The sequence below is a fragment of the Lutra lutra genome, chromosome 7, assembly GCF_902655055.1.
Source record: "Lutra lutra chromosome 7, mLutLut1.2, whole genome shotgun sequence".
Classification (NCBI taxonomy): Eukaryota; Metazoa; Chordata; class Mammalia; order Carnivora; family Mustelidae; genus Lutra; species Lutra lutra.
The window spans coordinates 108,175,297-108,194,235 of NC_062284.1; the positions used below are offsets into that span (position 1 = coordinate 108,175,297).

An 18,939-nucleotide genomic window follows, 5' to 3' on the forward strand; every position below is an offset into this window, starting at 1 on the left:
GAAAGCACACTGACTCTGTTAAAACCTTAGATGAAGTTTAATTCTTTGCGTAGATGTGTGTATCCGTTTATTTCTGTATAATACTGGGTGTGTATGTGATTAAACACTTCTTTGTTGTTGAAAAGGAGTCAAAGAAAAATGGTACCAAAAGGAGCAACACAACACCCCAGTAGTTAAATCATATTATAGAGCCAGATTTTCAAGCTGTCAAAACAATCCAGGATGCATTTAATTTAAGTTGAACTATCTGTTGGGATGCAGAGGTGAAACAACTTTAGATCATTTAAATGAAGTGGAAGGAACCCTGGTGTTAGTGTTCAGAAATACTTTAATGGATGCTCTTAAAACTAAAATACTTAACAGTGTTTACATTTAATCATTTGTTGAATTTATCAGCATTAAAAATCATTGCCCTCCCCACCTCAAATTGTCTGACTTCTATCTTAAAGGCAAATGAATTGAACATATACTTTTTCCCCCTTCAATTAATTTAGATATGATTTACATACATCACTGTATAAGCTTAACTGTGTACAGCATAAAGACTTGACTTACATATATAGCAAAATGATTACCACAGTAAGTTTAGGTAACATCCATGAACATACACTTTTTAGGTTCCACATTGAAAAGGGAGACAACAGTTATTCTCACCATAAATGGACTTTTTTTTGCAGTGGTACTTTATTTTTTGAGTATAGTTGACACAGTGTTACATTAGTTTCAGGTGTACAACAGTGATTTGATAAGTTTATACACTAGGCTTTGCTCACCCTGACTATAGCTGGCATCTGTCACTGTACAATGCTATTTCAGAATCATTAACTATGTTCCTTATGCTGGGCCTTTTATTTCCATGACTTACTCATTCCATAACCGGGAGTCTGTTTCTTCTACTCTCTTTTATCCATTTTGCCCACCCCTCTTCCCTGCTTTCCTCTGGCCACTATCGGTTTGTTGTCTGTTTTTATAGGTCTGATTCTGCTTTTTGTTTTTTATTCATTTGGGGTTTTTTTTTTTTTTTTTTTTTTAGATTCCACATTGAGTGAAATCATATGGTATTTGTCTTTTTCAGTCTTATTTCACTTAGCAAAATACCCTCTAGGTCCATCTGTGTTGTTGCAAATGGCACTACCTTACCCTTTTTTGTGGCGTTATGATATTCCATTTTATGTACACACACACACACCCATCTTTCTTACGTATTTGTCTATTGATGGGTATTTAGGTTGCTCCCATATCTTGACTATTGTAAATAGTGCTACAATAAGCATAGGGGTGCATATATCTTTTTGAATTATTGTTTTTGTTTTCCTTGGGTAAATACCCAGTAATAGAATATTGAATCATATGGTATTTCTATTTTAAATATTTTGGCATAACTCCATATTGTTTTCTGTAGTGACTGTACCAATTTACATTCCCTTCAACAGTGCCCAAGGGTTGTATTTTTTTAAATCTTCACCAGCACTTGTTATTTCTTGTCTTTTTTATTTTAGTCATTCTGTTAGGTATAAGGTAACATTTCGTTGTGGTTTTGATTTGCATTTCCCTGATAATTAGTAAAAAGACACATCTTTTCATGTGTCCTTTGGCCATCTGTATGTCCTGTTTGGGAAAATGTCTATTCAAGTCCTCTGCCCATTTTTTAATTGAATTGTTTTTTTTTTTATTTTTTTTATTTTTTTATTTTTTTAAAGATTTTATTTATTTGTCAGAGAGAGAGGAGAGTGAGCGAGCACAGGCAGACAGAATGGCAGGCAGAGGCAGAGGGAGAAGCAGGCTCCCCGCCAAACAAGGAGCCCGATGTGGGACTTGATCCCAGGACGCTGGGATCATGACCTGAGCCGAAGGCAGCTGCTTAACCAACTGAGCCACCCAGGCGTCCCTGAATTGGTTTTTTGACATTGAGTTGTATATGTTCTTTATGTATTTTGGATACCCTTTATCAGGTATATCATTTGCAAATATCTTTTCCCATTCAGTAGGTTTTTGTTGTGCTGGTGCTTTTCCTTCACTGTGCCAAAGCTTTTTATTTTAACATAGTCCAAATAGTTTATTTTTGCTTTCATTTCCCTTGCCTTAGGAGACATGTCTAGAAAAATGTTTCCATGGCTGATGTCAGAGAAATTACTACCTATGTTCTCTTCTAGGAATTTTATGGCTTTAGGTCTCACGTTTATTCCTAATTAAAGGTCTTTAATCCATTTTGAGTTTATTTTCCTATTGGTGCTAGCAAGTAGTCCAGTTTCATAAACTGATGGTTGAGAAACATCTGTATGGTTAGGGATGACCTATGTATGCAAATGAACATATGGATGTGAAAGAGAATCAGTCTAGATAACACTCCGTTTTTTCCTCACAGATAATTGGCAATCCAAGCATTGCATAGGTAAGAGTAATTGGGTTTTTATAGCCAGTAGTTTGAAGCATGTGAAATATGTTGACATGGCATGTCTTTTGTAGTTTTCACAATATTCATTTCTGTCCTGGCAGATACTCTTAAATTTGATGCAGATTTCTTACTGTACAATCATATGGAAATAAGGCCCTTATTCTGTACTTGTTGTAATGCTTTACAAACCATCTGCTCAAATTTTTACTGGTGAGCACAGCTTAAATTTGGTCTACAACAGGACAGTGAAGACACTGTGCACTTTTTAAAAAATGCTCCTTTTAATTGTGACTTTTATTTTAGATTTTCTAAATAATTAGGTTAGAAATACGTAGTGGTTAGGGAAGGATACTTGTGTATATCAACCCAGACTTTTTGGAATGGTATCAATGGCTCCATTTATTGTTTCTGTCAATATGTATTTATAAATCTATATAATATCTATATTACATTTTTTAAATTCTTAATATAAATTTTTTTAAAAAATCAGTCAAGAAATCTATTACTTTCTTAAATTACATTCTCCAAATAATGTAAATCGTAACTTAGTCTTTTTTTTTAGAATTCTGATCAAAGCCGACTTTAATTTTTTACTCTCATATTTAAAAGCTTATCTGATAGCTGCCAGTTTCCCAATCCTAGCATTGGTTACTAGCTTACAAATCTTAAGGTAAATTCTTCTCATTTACCTAATATTCAATTTCTACTAGTTTTTAATATACTCTGGTGTAAATACCATTACTGGCTGCTTTGTATGAAATTCAGTATTCTATAGATCCCACAGAGTCATGGGATAGAATCAGGAGCCTCCGCCTTTTATGTGAGCCTCGGTGGTACTATGGAAATCAAGGCAATTTTGCTTAGGTTAAGGAGGATTTATTTTCATTTGTAAGAGAACCCTCTTACAATAGGTTTATTCAGTTCTTCTAAAAATGGTGGCATTCTTTAAAACTATTCTTTGAAAAGCAACAATTACTTAAGTGGAATATTGGATTAAACCTAAAAATGTGGGCCCTTAGTTAACTTTATTATTCTGCATATGATCATGATAAGGGATTTGGATGTTCTTCACATTTCCAAGCAAAATCCAATTTAAAAAGCTTGTTCTTACCAAACCCCTAAAAACAACCATTTGAGAGTAAACCAGCAGAATATTATATCACCCCAGTGAAGCTGTAGGTTTCATTACGTGCGCCCACAAGTGACGTGGCTAGCTTCTGCCATCCACTTTTACAAAATTTATTTTACACCTGTTATACCAAACAGCATTTTATTTATTTTTTTTATGATTTTATTTATTTCTTTGACAGAGAGAGGGAGATCAAAAGTAGGCAGAGAGGCAGGCAGAAAGAGAGGGGGAAGCAGGCTCCCTGCCGAGTAGAGAGCCCGATGAGGGGCTCGATCCCAGGACCCTGGGATCATGACCTGGGCCAAAGGCAGAGGCTTAACCCACTGAGCCACCCAGGTGCCCCCTGAACAGCATTTTAAACACTGGCATATAAACTCCCTAATGACGTAAAGCAAAGACAAAAGTGTTTATCTTATTAGGAACAAGACACACCATCACTTACAGTCTTCAAACATTATTGCATTTTAACTTTCATAATTTGACAATGCATTCATGAAACAATCTACAGAGAACTCATTTTGACAGACAAAGAACACTTTAAAGCAGCCATGACTGAGCTAAATTGTTGATTAGGTAAGGATTTTACAAACATTACTTATATTAGCAGAGAGTATTTTGTCTACCCATGCCTCACGGCAAGAACCATTCATGGGGTACTAGAACCCGTGGCGCTTTCTCACGGCTCTGGTGGCCCGCAGATGTCAGCCCTTGCGTCATCCGGTGCTTGTGGGCTGATTTGGTGTCAGGATTTCTTCTCATGGCTTTATTGGAATGGATCAATGAGGATAACCTTGAAGAATTTGTACCTGGAATCTTTGCCAACCCAGTAAGAATTCAGGACTCTCAGAAACCCACAGTGGCATCCAGTTCGCTCCTCTGCAGCCCACTGAAGGCTTCTGGGAAACCTTAGCTGGTTAGCACCATGATGGGACGGGCTTGCTCGAGGTCTCACTGATGGGAATGGCGTTTGGGGCCACTATGGTGAATCTGATATATTACATAACCTTGCTTGGCCTTGGGCCCCAGTCCACGTGCTTTATCAGCTGGCTTGGGTGGAGAATTTGCGGGGGGCGGGGGTGCCCTACAGAGCATACAGAGCTGTGGGTACTGCCAGAGTGCACCCTGAGAAGAAAGTGCATTACACCAGACTGCTTCTCCCTCCATAGCTCCTAGATGTACTTTAAACGCCCATCTTGGCTGACCTTGGAGCGGATGCCTGCCACCAGATGGAAAGCAAAACTTAAGTCTTTAAAAAAAAAAATTTTTTTTTTAAAGCAGGCTCCAGGTCTAGTGTGGAGCCCAACATGGGACTCAAACTCATGACCCTGAGATCAGGACCTGAGCTGAGATCAAGAGTCTGAAGCTCAACCAACTGAGCCACTCAGGTACCCCAAAACGTAGTCTTATCTGTTGTCCCAGATCCTTATTTTGTCTAAAAATTTTAACATAAAGTTTTGCCCCCTCTGAAATATCTAAAATTTTTAAAATCCATTTTATTTTAGCAGTGACTCAGAATGACAGTAACCAGATGGACTTACCTTTTTTGGTCCATTTTAGAAAACAAATGGATTGCCATTCTTTCCTAAAGTTCTGCCTTGAATGAAGATTAGTATTTTAAGTAATATTTTAATGAGCCAGTGATCAAAATAGAAAACTTTGTGGATGGTTTATAGTCAGAATCCTTGCTTGTTCTGAGCACTGAGTGAGGCATGATCAGTGCTTCAGATAGACTGGTGGCCGCTGCTCTTACGGATCTATCAGTCTCGTAGGGGAGATGAGAAAAATTGATTGGAAAACAACAGAGAACCATGTCGATAATACATAATTAATTATTGCTTTACTTGCTTCAGAATAAGAGTCATAGCAGTTGGCAGGAGAGAAGGAAATTAAACTTGAGCTGCACCTCGAAAGATGAGAAGAACTTAGAGAGAAAGAAGGGCCTTTGATGCCAGTGAATTATTTTTCCCTCTGCCTTTCTAACCCCTGGAGTTATCTTCTTACCATGTTCTGTCTACAACCTGAGCAAGCCCTCCCCATCACACTTTGCTGTTGGTATCTTTCTATTCCCATTCTGTACTGTACTTTATAGAACAGCACATCTCACCATCCCACTGGGCAGGCTTGGGCTTGGGATAGGAGTCTGCAGGGAAATTAGCTATAGTAACTGAATTTTATGTTAATATAAAACCAACTGCTAAGGACCTTTTCATTAACTAGAAATTCATTGAAAAATGAATGAAAGAATCATTATATTGTATTTTGGAGCGTGTCTTGAAATATTTTGATTTCCAAGCCAAGTAATAATAATAGCTAATAAAAATAAATGAGCTCACTCGCATTCCGACCTTGTCAAAGTCCTTGGTACACAGGTGCTCAGTACATGGTTGCTGCCACCCCCACACCGCTGCTACTAAGGGGGAGATGTGCAACACTGAATTTGAAGTAGCGCTGAGAGACCAGGAACCACCCTGCTGCTCTAGCTTCTATCCTGCCCCCTCCTCATACTTTTTTGAAAACATATCAGAAAACAGATTTGAAATTATCGCTTTTGATTTTTTTTTCCCTCTTGGTAAGTTGACCATTTAGTTTTATTTCATATTGAAGACCTACCTAGAAATATCCAAGCAACTTGCTCAGTTTACCCTTTTATTTCCTTTTCTTTTTAGTTGGTGAGGGTTTTAATAAAGAGTAATTCTTTAGCTCACTCATTAACTCTAGAAGTGTTTTTCTTAGATTTGTTTTATCAGTATATAAAATTTTGTTTGAATTAGTTAAAATCAAAAACTAGATAAATACCAAAGAGCAATAGGACTAGTATTTACTTATTGGTCTCCTGCTAAGGACAAATGCTTCCTTTATTCTCTCTTGCCCCTGTGGATGCTGGGTTCCAGCTTGGAGCAAATATTTGCAGATAATTATGTGCCCTGAAACTACTGCAACAGTGGTAATGTCCACACAACCACAAGTGTAGGTCGAGGAGGGTGGTACCACAATCCAGAGTAAAATCCCGAGAGATTTTCATCCCTCTGGATTTCTTTGAATTTTTTAAAAATTTCTTTTTAATAGCTAGAGCTTGCTAGCTATGTGCACTTTTCTTAACCTGCTTTATCTACATTTATTAAAAGTAATACAAGTCTGAAAAAAGCCAGCAGTGCAGTACTTCTCCATCAGAAATCCCTGAACTCCTGCTTTGCATGAGTTCCCTACTTCTTTCTGCTTGTGGCCATTTCCCAAACTGCTGTTAATTTTTCTCTATCTGCTACTGATGCCAGGTCCACAAATAGCCGTAGTATACCATTGTCACTAAAACATCATGTTCCCACTTTGAGTTGTACTTTTTTTTAATGCCTTGATGCTTTTGGGGTTTTAAAAGTTGACATGAGAAGACTCTCCATCCTTAATGGGGGAGAACCCCGCTAGACAGATATACAGCATCCCCTCTCCCCTCACGATAGGTAACCATGCTAAAGGATGACCCATTCTAACTGGAAAAAAAATAATATGAACAAAGAATCTTCTAATAGCTATTATTTGGTATGGTATTAGTTTAATCAAAACAATGCTGACCTGTTTGAAATCAATTTCTTGTCATGAATTTTACAAGAAATAATCTTGAGTGTGGATTCTACTTATTTTTACAGGTAATAATTAAAAAGTGGTCCATTCCTTGTCCTCTGCCATTAAATTATGTAGAGCAATACTTCCAGGTAATAGTTTTTATTTTGTTTCTTCCTTTTTATTTTAAGCTAAAAAAGAAATCAGACTAATAATGAATTTTTTCCTAATTAATGAAAAAGTAATGACTATATTGCAATTTGGAACTTTGTTTTGAAATATTTTTATTTGAAAGCCTACTAATAATAAATACATCATTTTTGTTGATGTATTCTGACTTTTAATGACTGCTGGTTTCTCTTTTACCCCTCAATTCTCTTAAACAGATTTCAAATGCTACAGATGATTGTAAACCAAGGCTCTTTCATTTCTCCAAAGAGGTGTGTAAGTTATTAACAGATACTTTTGGTTGATTTTTCACATTTCAAGTTTTAAGAGATTTGTATAACAGGGTCTCTTAGGTCTTTGTACCTGTAACTAATTAATTTTCATGAAAGTGTTAAGTATAAGGTTGCCTACCAGAAGAATAATATTATTTAACACAGGGTGGCCCATTATGAAACAGCCACTTTTTTTTTTTTTTTTTTTTGGCATGCCTTTAAATGGAGCTTGTTTTAAATGGGCCACTGCCTAAAAGAACAGATTTACCAAATGTCTGGTCTGGCCAATGAGGTCCTCTGTGGATACAGACTTCCTGTTGCCCTCTGGACTTGTAAAGCTAAATAGCCAATTATATCAAAAACTCCTCCCCCGTGAGTAGAGCCTCAGTCTGTAGCTAAGCAGCCTCATCATTGGATCAGCAAGTGAGTGTTGCCAATGTATCTTCTGGCTGACATTCCAAAGTTGAAATTTATGATGCTTGGAGTAGAGACTAGAAGACCAAGTCTCCTTGCCATCTCTGGGAACCAGGATCCTGGAAGTGTCTGTAAGAGCCCCTGAGCACTGGCAGAGGAAACAGGAGCTATGATATGGATGGATGTCTACTTTACTATTCCAGAAGAGCCCAAATTATTCCCGTTGCGACCAGTTTCTTCTGAAACTTCTACATTTTTTGCTTCTGTTGAAATCTAAGTCCCAGATACTAGAATCCCCTCCACTCTTGCACAACTCAATTAGTGTAGCATGTTAGTGTGCTAAGTCCTCCATGAAGAATTTTCCTTTTCTATCCCCAGTTTTTCAATAAGAAATGTCTCTCTGGCTCCATAAGGGAGATTACTATGTCCTTTACATGGTAAAGGCTATCTGCCTTAAAGATCTCTGTAGAGTAATTGACAAGCCAGGACATTGAGCAATATATTTAAAAGAAATTGAGAATTAAATTCTCATTCCCCTAATACAGCCTCAGGAAATGCTACAGCTTTCCTTCGCAGCTCCCTTCAGATATTTTAGGAGGCGTTATATCCCAAGACAGGTCTTCATTCATCTGGAGTTTTTGTCGAAGAACCTAAAGTTGTTAGAGGGAAATCTTTTTATGGTAAAAAAGAGAAAGTAAATCATCACGATTCATTATATAAAGATAGTATTTTCACTTAGATGATAACTTTTGTTTGCTTTATAACTTCCTCTGGCTCTTAAGTATTTTAATTAAGAAAACACTTACGTTTGTGTATTTCAGTGGATCTTTAAGAATTTGTCAGTCTAGAATATATCATATTCATTACCATTGAAACAGATCCTAGTTAAAAATGCTAAGATGTGATTAGTATTTTCGGTATTCCCTTAGATTCAGTTGGTGGTACCCTGAACATGCTATAGAAGCCAGCCAAGAAATACTCCGGCTAGGACAGGAGGTCTAAACAATCAAGCAAAACATTTGTTGGTGACCATACTTGTGTCTCTCTTTAAAAACAAAACAAAACACCTTATTTTATAAAGAGATGATTTGTGCAAGCTGAAATAAATTTGACCAAATTGATTTTTTTTTTTTTTTTTTGGACCTGAGTTTATGATCAGTTGAAGTAGTGGCTTCACTAGAACAGCATTTAATAATTTCATCTTTTTAAATTCTTTTCCAGAGTGTTTATGCCATACCTACCATGGCTTTTTCATTTCTCTGCCATACCTCCATATTGCCAATATACTGTGAACTTCAAAGGTACCATAGGATCCTGAAATATTTTAAGTATATTAAGAACTTCTTTTTACTTAGTCTTTCAGATCTAATGACATTCTCCTTTATGAATCATTCTTTCCCATCACTGGATTCTAAGTGTTAGTTTATTTATTTGTTTTGAAGATTTTGTCTTTAAGTAAATTCTGCACCCAGTGTGGGGCTTGAACTCACAACTGCGAAACATGCCCTACAAACCGAGCCAGCCAGGTGCCCCTAAGTGTTAGTTTAAAACAAAACAAATGATATGCTGGCTTATTGAACATAATTTTTTAAAAAAGTAAAAAAAGAACAACTCAATATGCTAAAGTTGCAAATGCTCTCCGAGTTAATATATAAATTTAATGTGATCCCTATTAATATTATTAATAAAAATACCCTGAAGTTGGAAAAAAAATAAATATCTACAGACACACAAAAAAATAAAATAAAAACAATTGAGAGTTATTTCCATCCAACTTGAGAATGTTTCCTGGAAGCATAATCTTTGCGTAGTAATTTCAAATCAGAAATTCTGATATATAGTTATTAATAAAGTAGGTCTTGAGCAATTAAGGAATCCTCTTGACAACTAGCTTGGGAGATATTTGTTTCTTTAGATATAATTCAGATCATAGTTTCTACTTTTGCCATTTTTTGTCTTTTAGCCCTTCAAAGAAAAGAATGCAAAATGTAACCCATACAGCAATTGTTTTAAGTTTTCTCATTTATTTTGTATCTGCACTCTTTGGGTACCTCACTTTTTATGGTAAGTATATTATTTAATTACCAATGACAAAAGAAATCATTCTATAGTTGATGTCACACCTGAATATAGACTTTGTTTCTGCCTTTCATTTGGAAGTTAATTTGTTTAGGCTGCTAAAATTCAGTGCAGTACTGTAGTAGCTTTATGGGCTTTAAAAAAACTGATTTTCTTCCTTTTAATACATGTGGATCAAGTTCAAGATTAATAACTTCAGGGGCACCTGGGTGACTCATTCATTAAGCGTCTGCCTTTAGCTCAGGTCACGATCCCAGGATTCTGGGATCAAGCCCCGCATCGGGCTGCATGGTCGGCGGGAAGCCTACTTCTCCCTCTCCCTCTGCCGCTCCCTGCTTGTGTTACCTCTCTCGCTGTGTCTCTCTCTGTCAAATAAATAAATAAAATCTTTTAAAAAAATGATTGATAACGTCATATGAAAATTTTCTTAAACACCTAAGTAAAGCTTAGGGATATTGCTCTCTTTCCACAAGAAATAAATGTGCAATAATGATTTTATTTTTTAATTTGAGAATTCAATATGTTAGACTGCAGTTCAGTTTGGGAGGTAGGGAGAATCAATCATCTTAATTGCAGAAGAACAAGTAAGAAAGGAAAGGGTTTACACTTGGTTATGGTTGTATGCTTAGGTTATGGTTGTATGCCTTCAGACTTGCTTCACACAATTTGACACTGTGCATTCCATGATGCACCATGATCTTTTCCCATAAATTCTGTAAAGGATTCTTTTAAATTCTTACAATAACAGTAAATTTTTATTTATTTTTGGAAAATTGCCTGCTTGGTATGTGGTTTTTTTCCTGTCCAAAAAGAACCTTAAGAAAAAGTAAAACTTAGAAGTCTACAACAAGGAAAATGTTGTAGGCTTTTTAATTTGCAAACATTTAATTTGCAAACAAAGCCCTTATAACAGATTGCACACAGTTTATCAATTTTGATTATATTTTTCAGCTTCTGAGTGCTTTTATAACAACTCTCCAAGTAAATGGCTGCTATAGCTCTGGTGATATTTAGCTGTTATGACTGATTTATTTCATGGTTGATACCCTTGTGCCGGTGCTGCAGGTGTTAAATAGCTATGATTACTCTTAATGGCACTTTGCTTCTCTCCCAGAGTTTTTCCAAGTCTGACAAGTTTTTGGACAATATTTATTTCCACAGCTACCTTTACTACCTTTACTATTATTATCATTAGTATTGTAGTTATTTTATAATTTCAGGTGTTGAGTTTTTCAGACCTTTACTTCTCACTATCTTTAATGGAATTTAAGTTAAATATGGTAAATCTACAGTACTATGTTTAAGTATGGTCTTGGAGTTCTCAGCATATGAGAAAATTGTGATTGCTGTGTAGTCCCTTTCTTATCTCTGTGCTATTTTAATGGTAATAAAAGCTATTCATTAATTTAAATCTGCTCTTGCTTTTTATACTAATGTAGATAAGAGGACTATAGTAGAGCTCTGTGTACACCATCAGGAAAAGCATTATTTTCAGCATGACTATGGTACCCTGCTGGATAAACTACAAAGAAATTTAAGGCAGATGGTTAAGCTTTTTTGATCATTGCTGATGAAACAGGATTCTTGAACTACATAAGCTCTAGTTTTGGTTGTTGGATTTGTAAACTTTTGCACATATGTGAGCTCAGTAATACTTTTCTATGTCAGTAGGATATTGTAGCAGGTTCCCTGTTGGGGTTCAGCAGAAACTTAATATAACAGAATAGCTGTATATTTTTCTAAGGTAAAACTGTCACCTGGCACAAATACTCTTCTATTTAGAGATCTTTGACATTGAGAAAAAAATCCAAAAAATAGACCTCCTCCTCCTCATGGATAAGTAGCTTTCTGGAAGAAGCCACAAATGGCCTGCCATTCTCCAGGATTTGTGAGGAATAGTTATGTAAATGACCATGAGATGCTGTACTAAATTACAAGAAAGCTTAGACTGAAGGGAAAGTAGAGAAAGGATGGCCACTAATACATTTATTGAGCTAAAATTTATCCGTGAGTGCCCAGTATTTTGTATACATTGCTTAATTGAACCCTTAGAGCTCTACACAGTACAGGTTCACATGGGGTGAGTGGTTCGGCTGGCCAGATACCTGCAGCTAATGAATTAACGAGCTGCGATTTGAATCCAGTTCTGACCTTTCTGTTACCATGTTGCCTCTTAGGGAATTACACTGTAGAACCCAGATTTCCTTCATCCCTTCATCATTCCTTCATTTCATAACAAGTTTTGGTTAGTGAGCTTTTGGAAGAACCTGGCTCACTTAAGCTCCAGGCATATCTGTGTATCTTTATCTGCCTACCTACCTGCCTACCTACATACCTACCTGCCTGTCTGTATACCTACCCACCTGTTGTTATGTGAACACATAGGTAGGTGATAGATCGATTAAAAAGAATGATATAAAAGTAATTCTTCTCCAGAGACACACAAAGATTCAGATAGGGTGCCTGGATGGCTCAGTCAGTTAAACGTCTGCTTTCAGCTCAGGTCATGATCTCAGAATCCTGGAAACGAGTTCCACATCAGGCTCCCTGGGGGTCAGCAGGCTGCTGAGCAGGAAGCCTGCTTCTCCCTCTCCCTCTGCTGCTCCCCCTGCTTGTGCTCTCTTGCGTGCTTGCGCTCTCTCTCTCTCTCTCTCTCTCTCAAATAAATAAATAAATAAAATCTTTTAAAAAAATTTTATAGGATTCAGATACTGATTTTGCTGTTTATATTAGCTTTTGGAGGGTCAATTATATTTGAGGAGCATCTTTTATGATATATTTCTATCGAGATACCAGTAGCTGTCGGTCTTATGGAAAAAAATTGTTGGTTGAACAATTATCAAAAGGGCTAGTAGTCATAAGTTGAGGCCTTCCAACTCATTTCGTAAATGAGCAGCTGAAGCCCAAAGAAGTGAAGTGACCTGTCAGTCACAACTTAGTAGCATGTCTCCTGAATACGAATCCAGTGATCTTTCTGCTACTCTCTGGTAATCTTTATGAACTTCATATGGTTTGACAATGTGTATTACACAGGACAGCCTCCTGACTTAATGGCATACTTAACTTGCAGAGATCACCGTCAGATCCTTACTGAGATTTATAGAGATTTATCTGAATTCAGGGAAGTGTGTTGTACTCTATCCCTTACATATGTTAAGGCTCAGCTAAGAGCACAGAATTGACTGTCTCAGACCTGGGAAAGTAGAAAGTGGATATGTAACAGATATTTTGAATTTATAATAAATCTAGTTCTTCAGGCTTCTGGAGCTGCTTGGGATCCTTTTATCCCGTGCTTCCAGGGCTTGGTTAATATCTCAATTTTGTCAGACTACTGGGGCCTATACGTACCTAGATTAATAATACTGGCTCTTTATGGATGTTAAGGTATTATAAGTTGAGGGAGAAGAAGTGTTCCTCTGGGGAGCCAGGCCAATGCCCAAATGTTACATCATAACCAGACCGTTTTAAAAGTCTACAAAATTGTTAAGCAGTATGTGTTAATAGCTCATTTTCATGATTCAGAAAGTGGAAATAAAAGTTTGCCATGTTTTTTCAAAGGCTCACAGATATCTCAGATTTGGAAACAAGAACCCAGCTTTCCTGGTCTTCTTAATCTCTTTGTCCACTAGTCTCACATCATGAGGTCTTTGATACGTTAGACAATTCGTTTCTCTCCCATTTTCTTTATCACTGGTCTAGTTCAGTTTCTCCTTACCTCCCAGTGATTATGACAGTATCCTCCTAACTGTTATTTCTGTTTTGGGTATCTTTTTCTTCATGCTTAGTTCAGATCATAATACACCAGTCTTTATAAGTCATTGCGTCTCTGTGGCCCACTTCATAGGGTTTACCTATGAAGAGCTCTGCTCCTGGGTCTTAAATGCCTTTTCTGGCCATATTACCCACTACTGTCTTTGCTCTACAGCAAGTCCTGCTTCAGCCACTGTAGTAGCATTGGGTACTCATTTTCTCAGCTGCGTATTCTCTTTGCTACATTAGGGCTTCTGCCTGTGCTCTTCTTGCTCTGAGACAAAATCTCTGTCCCCACACATACATTATCTCACTTACTGCTCTCAATAATCCACAGGTCAAAATATTATTTTCCCCATTTTGCAGATGTAAGAACCGAGACACTCAGAGAAGTTAAGGTGATAGCAAGTAGAGGAATTTGAACATTAATCTGTGTGGTCCCGGAATTCAGGGCCCTCTGCCTTCCTGCTATTCTCTAAATCATGAAGATTCTCCCCAAGCCTCCTGGGATTGCCTCCTTGCTCATCCCCAAGTCACTGTTACCTTTCCCGATTCAGAATCACCGTAGCTCTTTGTTTAGAACGCCTACTGCCGCTTAAGTGTACATTTGGGTTTATCCATTTTCTATCCTATGGGTGTGTCCATCTTATTGCTACATTGTATTTTAGATCCTTGTTTTTTATTTCCTCCAGAGCATCTTTTCTGATACCTATTACTCTCAAATTTAAAAAGCACCATTCCATTTTAAGTACAAACTGAACTTTCCCTGCAAGGTAGGATATGGAGTGGTCTTGAGAGCACTCACTCTTCATGCCCCTTATCTGCCTGGGGGTGCAGAACACATTGTGAAACTGGAGGAACAGCACAGAGCAAAGCATGGTCAGCGGGTATCCACTCTCTCCCTGACTACCACACTGGCTTGCCAAGTAAGCCGTTTCCCTACAACTACATTTTCTTAGGGAAGAGGAATCTACAGATGAAATGTTGGTGAAGCAGACAGGATGCACAGAAGTATAAGATTCTAGAAAACATTGCGGTATTGAGGAAAACATATTGACTTTGGTGCCAAAAAAAAAAGTGGGGCTTATAGCTCTGAGAGCTCTTCCCCTTTGTGTAGTGTGATCTTGAACAAGTCTGAATATTTCTTAGCCTAGCTACCTGTCTTCATTGTTATCGGAAGGGAACACATCATACACTTTCAGTAATACATGTGAAAGCACCTTACAAAACAAACTTAAATGTTCAAAACCTTCAGATTATGGAAGAGTTCTAAAGAGATATTTATATAAGTATACGTTCATTGTCATAATTTTAGAGGTTCTACCTATGCTGGTTTCTAGTTTAACTGAAAGAAAAGATTGTAATTTTCAAGAAGATATTTAACTCATGTCTCTGTGTTTCAGACAGGATAGGAAAAAGGCCAGAGATGGATTTGGTACTGGGAATCCAACATTTGTTAAGATCTGTTTGTGCAAGAAAAATAATTTTGCTGTTATTGACATCTTAGTGGTTTATAATGTGGTCTTTATTATTTTTTTATTTTACAGACAAAGTGGCATCAGAATTACTGCGAGGTTATAGCACATACTTGCCCCATGATGATGTTGTCATGACTGTGAAGTTATGCATACTATTTGCTGTGCTTTTGACAGTCCCTCTAATCCACTTCCCTGTAAGTATTCTTAAAGGGCTTGTTGCTTAATGTAGCAGCTCCCTAATATGGCAACACTAATTCTTTGCAGACTAGAGTGTTTGAATCACATCTAGTTCTTGTGTATCTTATTCATTTGTCAAGTAATTGATCAAAGACCTCATACTTGCATATGGCCCCATGAAAGCACAGAAATAACAGTGAACCACTAAGCTGATTTGTGCTTTTTGAGATTTAGTTTAGATTTACGCTCTCCCACAGCATTGTTTCCAATTTAGAGACTATGGTTCTTCTAAAGTTTCAGGATTTTTCCCCCCCTCTTTAATTCTGTATTCTGTTTTCAAAAGAATGTGCATGAAGAGGCAAGAGTCAAGTCAGCAAAAATAAGCTCCTTCTGGTTTATTGTAGATTTGTTTTCACATCGACGTTCTAATTTAATCTTAGTCAAAATATTTTATTTGCTCGAGAATTATAATTAAGGGGCAGAATAGATCTTCCTTCTGCATTTAGTTGCCATATGTAAGAATCTTAAGAATTTCTGAGAAAATGGAAACAGAGGCTTTAGGTATGAATGGTTCTGCATGAATGTCTCGAACCCCTAAATACTGAGCTCCCTAAGAACTGGGCCCTCGAGATCTTTGGCCCACTACTTGTATGGACTGCTCTGCCAGGCGTGCCTCAGTGAGGGTTGGGGTGGCGAATAAACATTGGTGTGATGCGAGACTGTCTGCTGACCACTTTGGCAGTGGGGAGTGTCATGAACTAGTTTTTATATTTATATGCTATGAAACAGATAATATATTTTATTTTATTTTATTTTTTTAATTTTATTTTTTATAAACATATAATATATTTTTATCCCCAGGGGTACAGGTCTGTGAATCGCCAGGTTTACACACTTCACAGCACTCACCATAGCACATACCCTCCCCAATATCCATAACCCCACCCCCCCCTCCCAACCCCCCTCCCCTCATCAACCCTCAGTTTGTTTTGTGAGATTAAGAGTCACTTATGGTTTGTCTCCCTCCCAATCCCATCTTGTTTCATTTACTCTTCTCCTACCCCCTTAACCCCCCATGTTGCATCTCCTCTCCCTCATATCAGGGAGATCATATGATAGTTGTTTTATTCCGATTGACTTATTTCGCTAAGCATGATACCCTCTAGTTCCATCCACGTCGTCACAAATGGCAAGATTTCATTTCTTTTGATGGCTGCATAGTATTCCATTGTGTATATATACCACATCTTCTTTATCCATTCGTCTGTTGATGGACATCTAGGTTCTTTCCATAGTTTGGCTATTGTAGACATTGCTGCTATAAACATTCGGGTGCACGTGCCCCTTCGGATCACTACGTTTGTATCTTTAGGGTAAATACCCAGCAGTGCAATTGCTGGGTCATAGGGTAGTTCTATTTTCAACATTTTGAGGAACCTCCATGCTGTTTTCCAGAGTGGTTGCACCAGCTTGCATTCCCACCAACAGTGTAGGAGGTTTCCCCTTTCTCCACATCCTCGCCAGCATCTGTCATTTCCTGACTTGTTAATTTTAGCCATTCTGACTGGTGTGAGGTGATATCTCATTGTGGTGAAACAGATAATATAAAATAAAGTAATAAATGGCATTTCTTTCCCATAGCATGATTTCTTTTTCTATTTTAACCTTTTGTTCTTCTCTGTGTGAATTTAATGAAAATGATTCTCTGAGATTTCATCACATAATACTGTTGTTGGTCATTTTGAAAAGTATGCAACTTAGAGAAATGGAATGTGAACATTTCTTCAAGAATTAAAACAAAATATTTTTTATGAAGCGCACACAGTTATATTTCTTAGTTCATTTGTCATAAATACTTTATAATAATAGTTTATGTTATATTTTTAAAATCTAAGGGAACAAGAATGTCATGGTTATTGTACTCTACCGGTGTTTCCCTAAGCAAGTATTTTGGCTTTGACACTTTTTCTTTGCTTAAATCTGTTTCTTTTTCTCTTATACAGGCACGGAAAGCTTTAATGATGATATTTTTCTCCAACTTTCCATTCTCATGGATTCGCCATTCTTTGATCACTCTAGCACTCAATATTATAATTGTTTTGCTTGCATTATATGTTCCTGACATTAAGAATGTATTTGGTGTAGTTGGTAAGTTTTCTGTTTCAAAAAATCCCATGTAACAGAGTGGATAACATTGTCATCCAGCCTCACATCTGAATCTGGCAATAACCTATTTTTTTTTTCCCTCCTGTTCAAAGGTTCCAGTACATCAACATGTCTGATTTTTGTATTCCCAGGACTATTTTATCTTAAACTTAGCAGAGAGGATTTTCTCTCATGGAAAAAGCTTGGGGTAGGTTAGTTTTTATTTATTTCTTTTAAGAATTCTATTTGAAGAAATAATTCATCATTTTCTATTTTATTTACATTAAGAAAGTTAATATATTTTGAACTGTAATATACTTTATTGGAGAAGGTAGAGGTTTAAAATACTCTTAATTGTTCTTTCTCTTTTTATTTCCACAGGCTTTTGTTTTGCTCATCTTTGGAATTTTGGTTGGGAATTTTAGTTTAGCATTAATCATTTTTAATTGGATTAATAAATGAAAGAAATATTTTCCTCTTCTTATGAAGAATAATTTACCTCTGTATGCAAAAAAGGAGTAATTCTGAAAGACCCCTTGGATAAATCCTTTTTATATGGGTAAACATTTTTGTAAACATTATCAGAAAAGCAGAACAAAGTGGGAATATGTAGGGGAAAGTGGGTTTATAACAGTTTTAATTAAAATAAGAAATACAAAATGTTCTTCAGTGTATTAAGTCAATCTTTGGGGTTTTTTTGAAATTAATAGATTTTGTTTTTTAGGGTAGATTGAATGTTTACAGAACTATTGAACAGAATGTACAGAGTTCTTCTCTATCCCCTCACCGCCAGTACACCCATAGTTTCCTATATTATTGCCATCTTGCCTTTCTGTGATACATTTATTACACTTGAGGAGCCAATATTGATGCAGTATTATTAACTAAAGTACATAGTTTACCTTAGAGTTCACTATTGATGCAGGTATCAGCAATCACTGATCTCTTGAGTGACTTCATAAAAACTAGGAGCCTTTCGCTGTGAGCCTTTTCTAGAATGTCATATAGTTGGAATTATATATTATCTAACCTTTCAGGCTGGCTTCTTTCTCTTAACAAAATGCAGTTAAGTTTCCTCTGTGCATTTTCATATAGCTCATTTCTTTTTATCATTGGAAAATACTCCATTTTATAGATGTGCCAGTTTGTTTTTTCACTCACCTGTTGAAAGACCTCTTGGTTGCCTTCAAAGTGCTGAATAAAGCTGCTATCAACATGTGTGTGCAGGTTTTTGCGTGAATGTAAATTTCAGCTTATTTGGGTCAGTACCAAAGAGCACAATTGCTGCATCATATGGTAAGAATATGTTTAGTCTTATAAGAATCTGCCAAACTGCCTTCCAGACTGCCTGTAATATATTACATTCCTGACAGCAAT

At 36.7% G+C, this 18,939-nt stretch overlaps 1 protein-coding gene across 1 annotated transcript in view; it reads left to right on the forward strand.

The window, feature by feature from the left end:
• SLC38A6 (solute carrier family 38 member 6) overlaps positions 1-18,226 on the forward strand; it is a 63,442-nt gene extending 45,216 nt beyond the window's left edge. Inside the window, exons 9-16 of the mRNA XM_047738906.1 lie at positions 7,166-7,231; positions 7,466-7,519; positions 9,155-9,234; positions 9,897-9,997; positions 15,310-15,434; positions 17,421-17,565; positions 17,676-17,770; positions 17,944-18,226. Coding sequence (XP_047594862.1) covers positions 7,166-7,231; positions 7,466-7,519; positions 9,155-9,234; positions 9,897-9,997; positions 15,310-15,434; positions 17,421-17,565; positions 17,676-17,770; positions 17,944-18,024 — 747 coding nt within the window. The 3' untranslated portion in view covers positions 18,025-18,226. The remainder of the gene's footprint in view (positions 1-7,165; positions 7,232-7,465; positions 7,520-9,154; positions 9,235-9,896; positions 9,998-15,309; positions 15,435-17,420; positions 17,566-17,675; positions 17,771-17,943) is intronic.
• Positions 18,227-18,939: the final 713 nt, after the last annotated feature.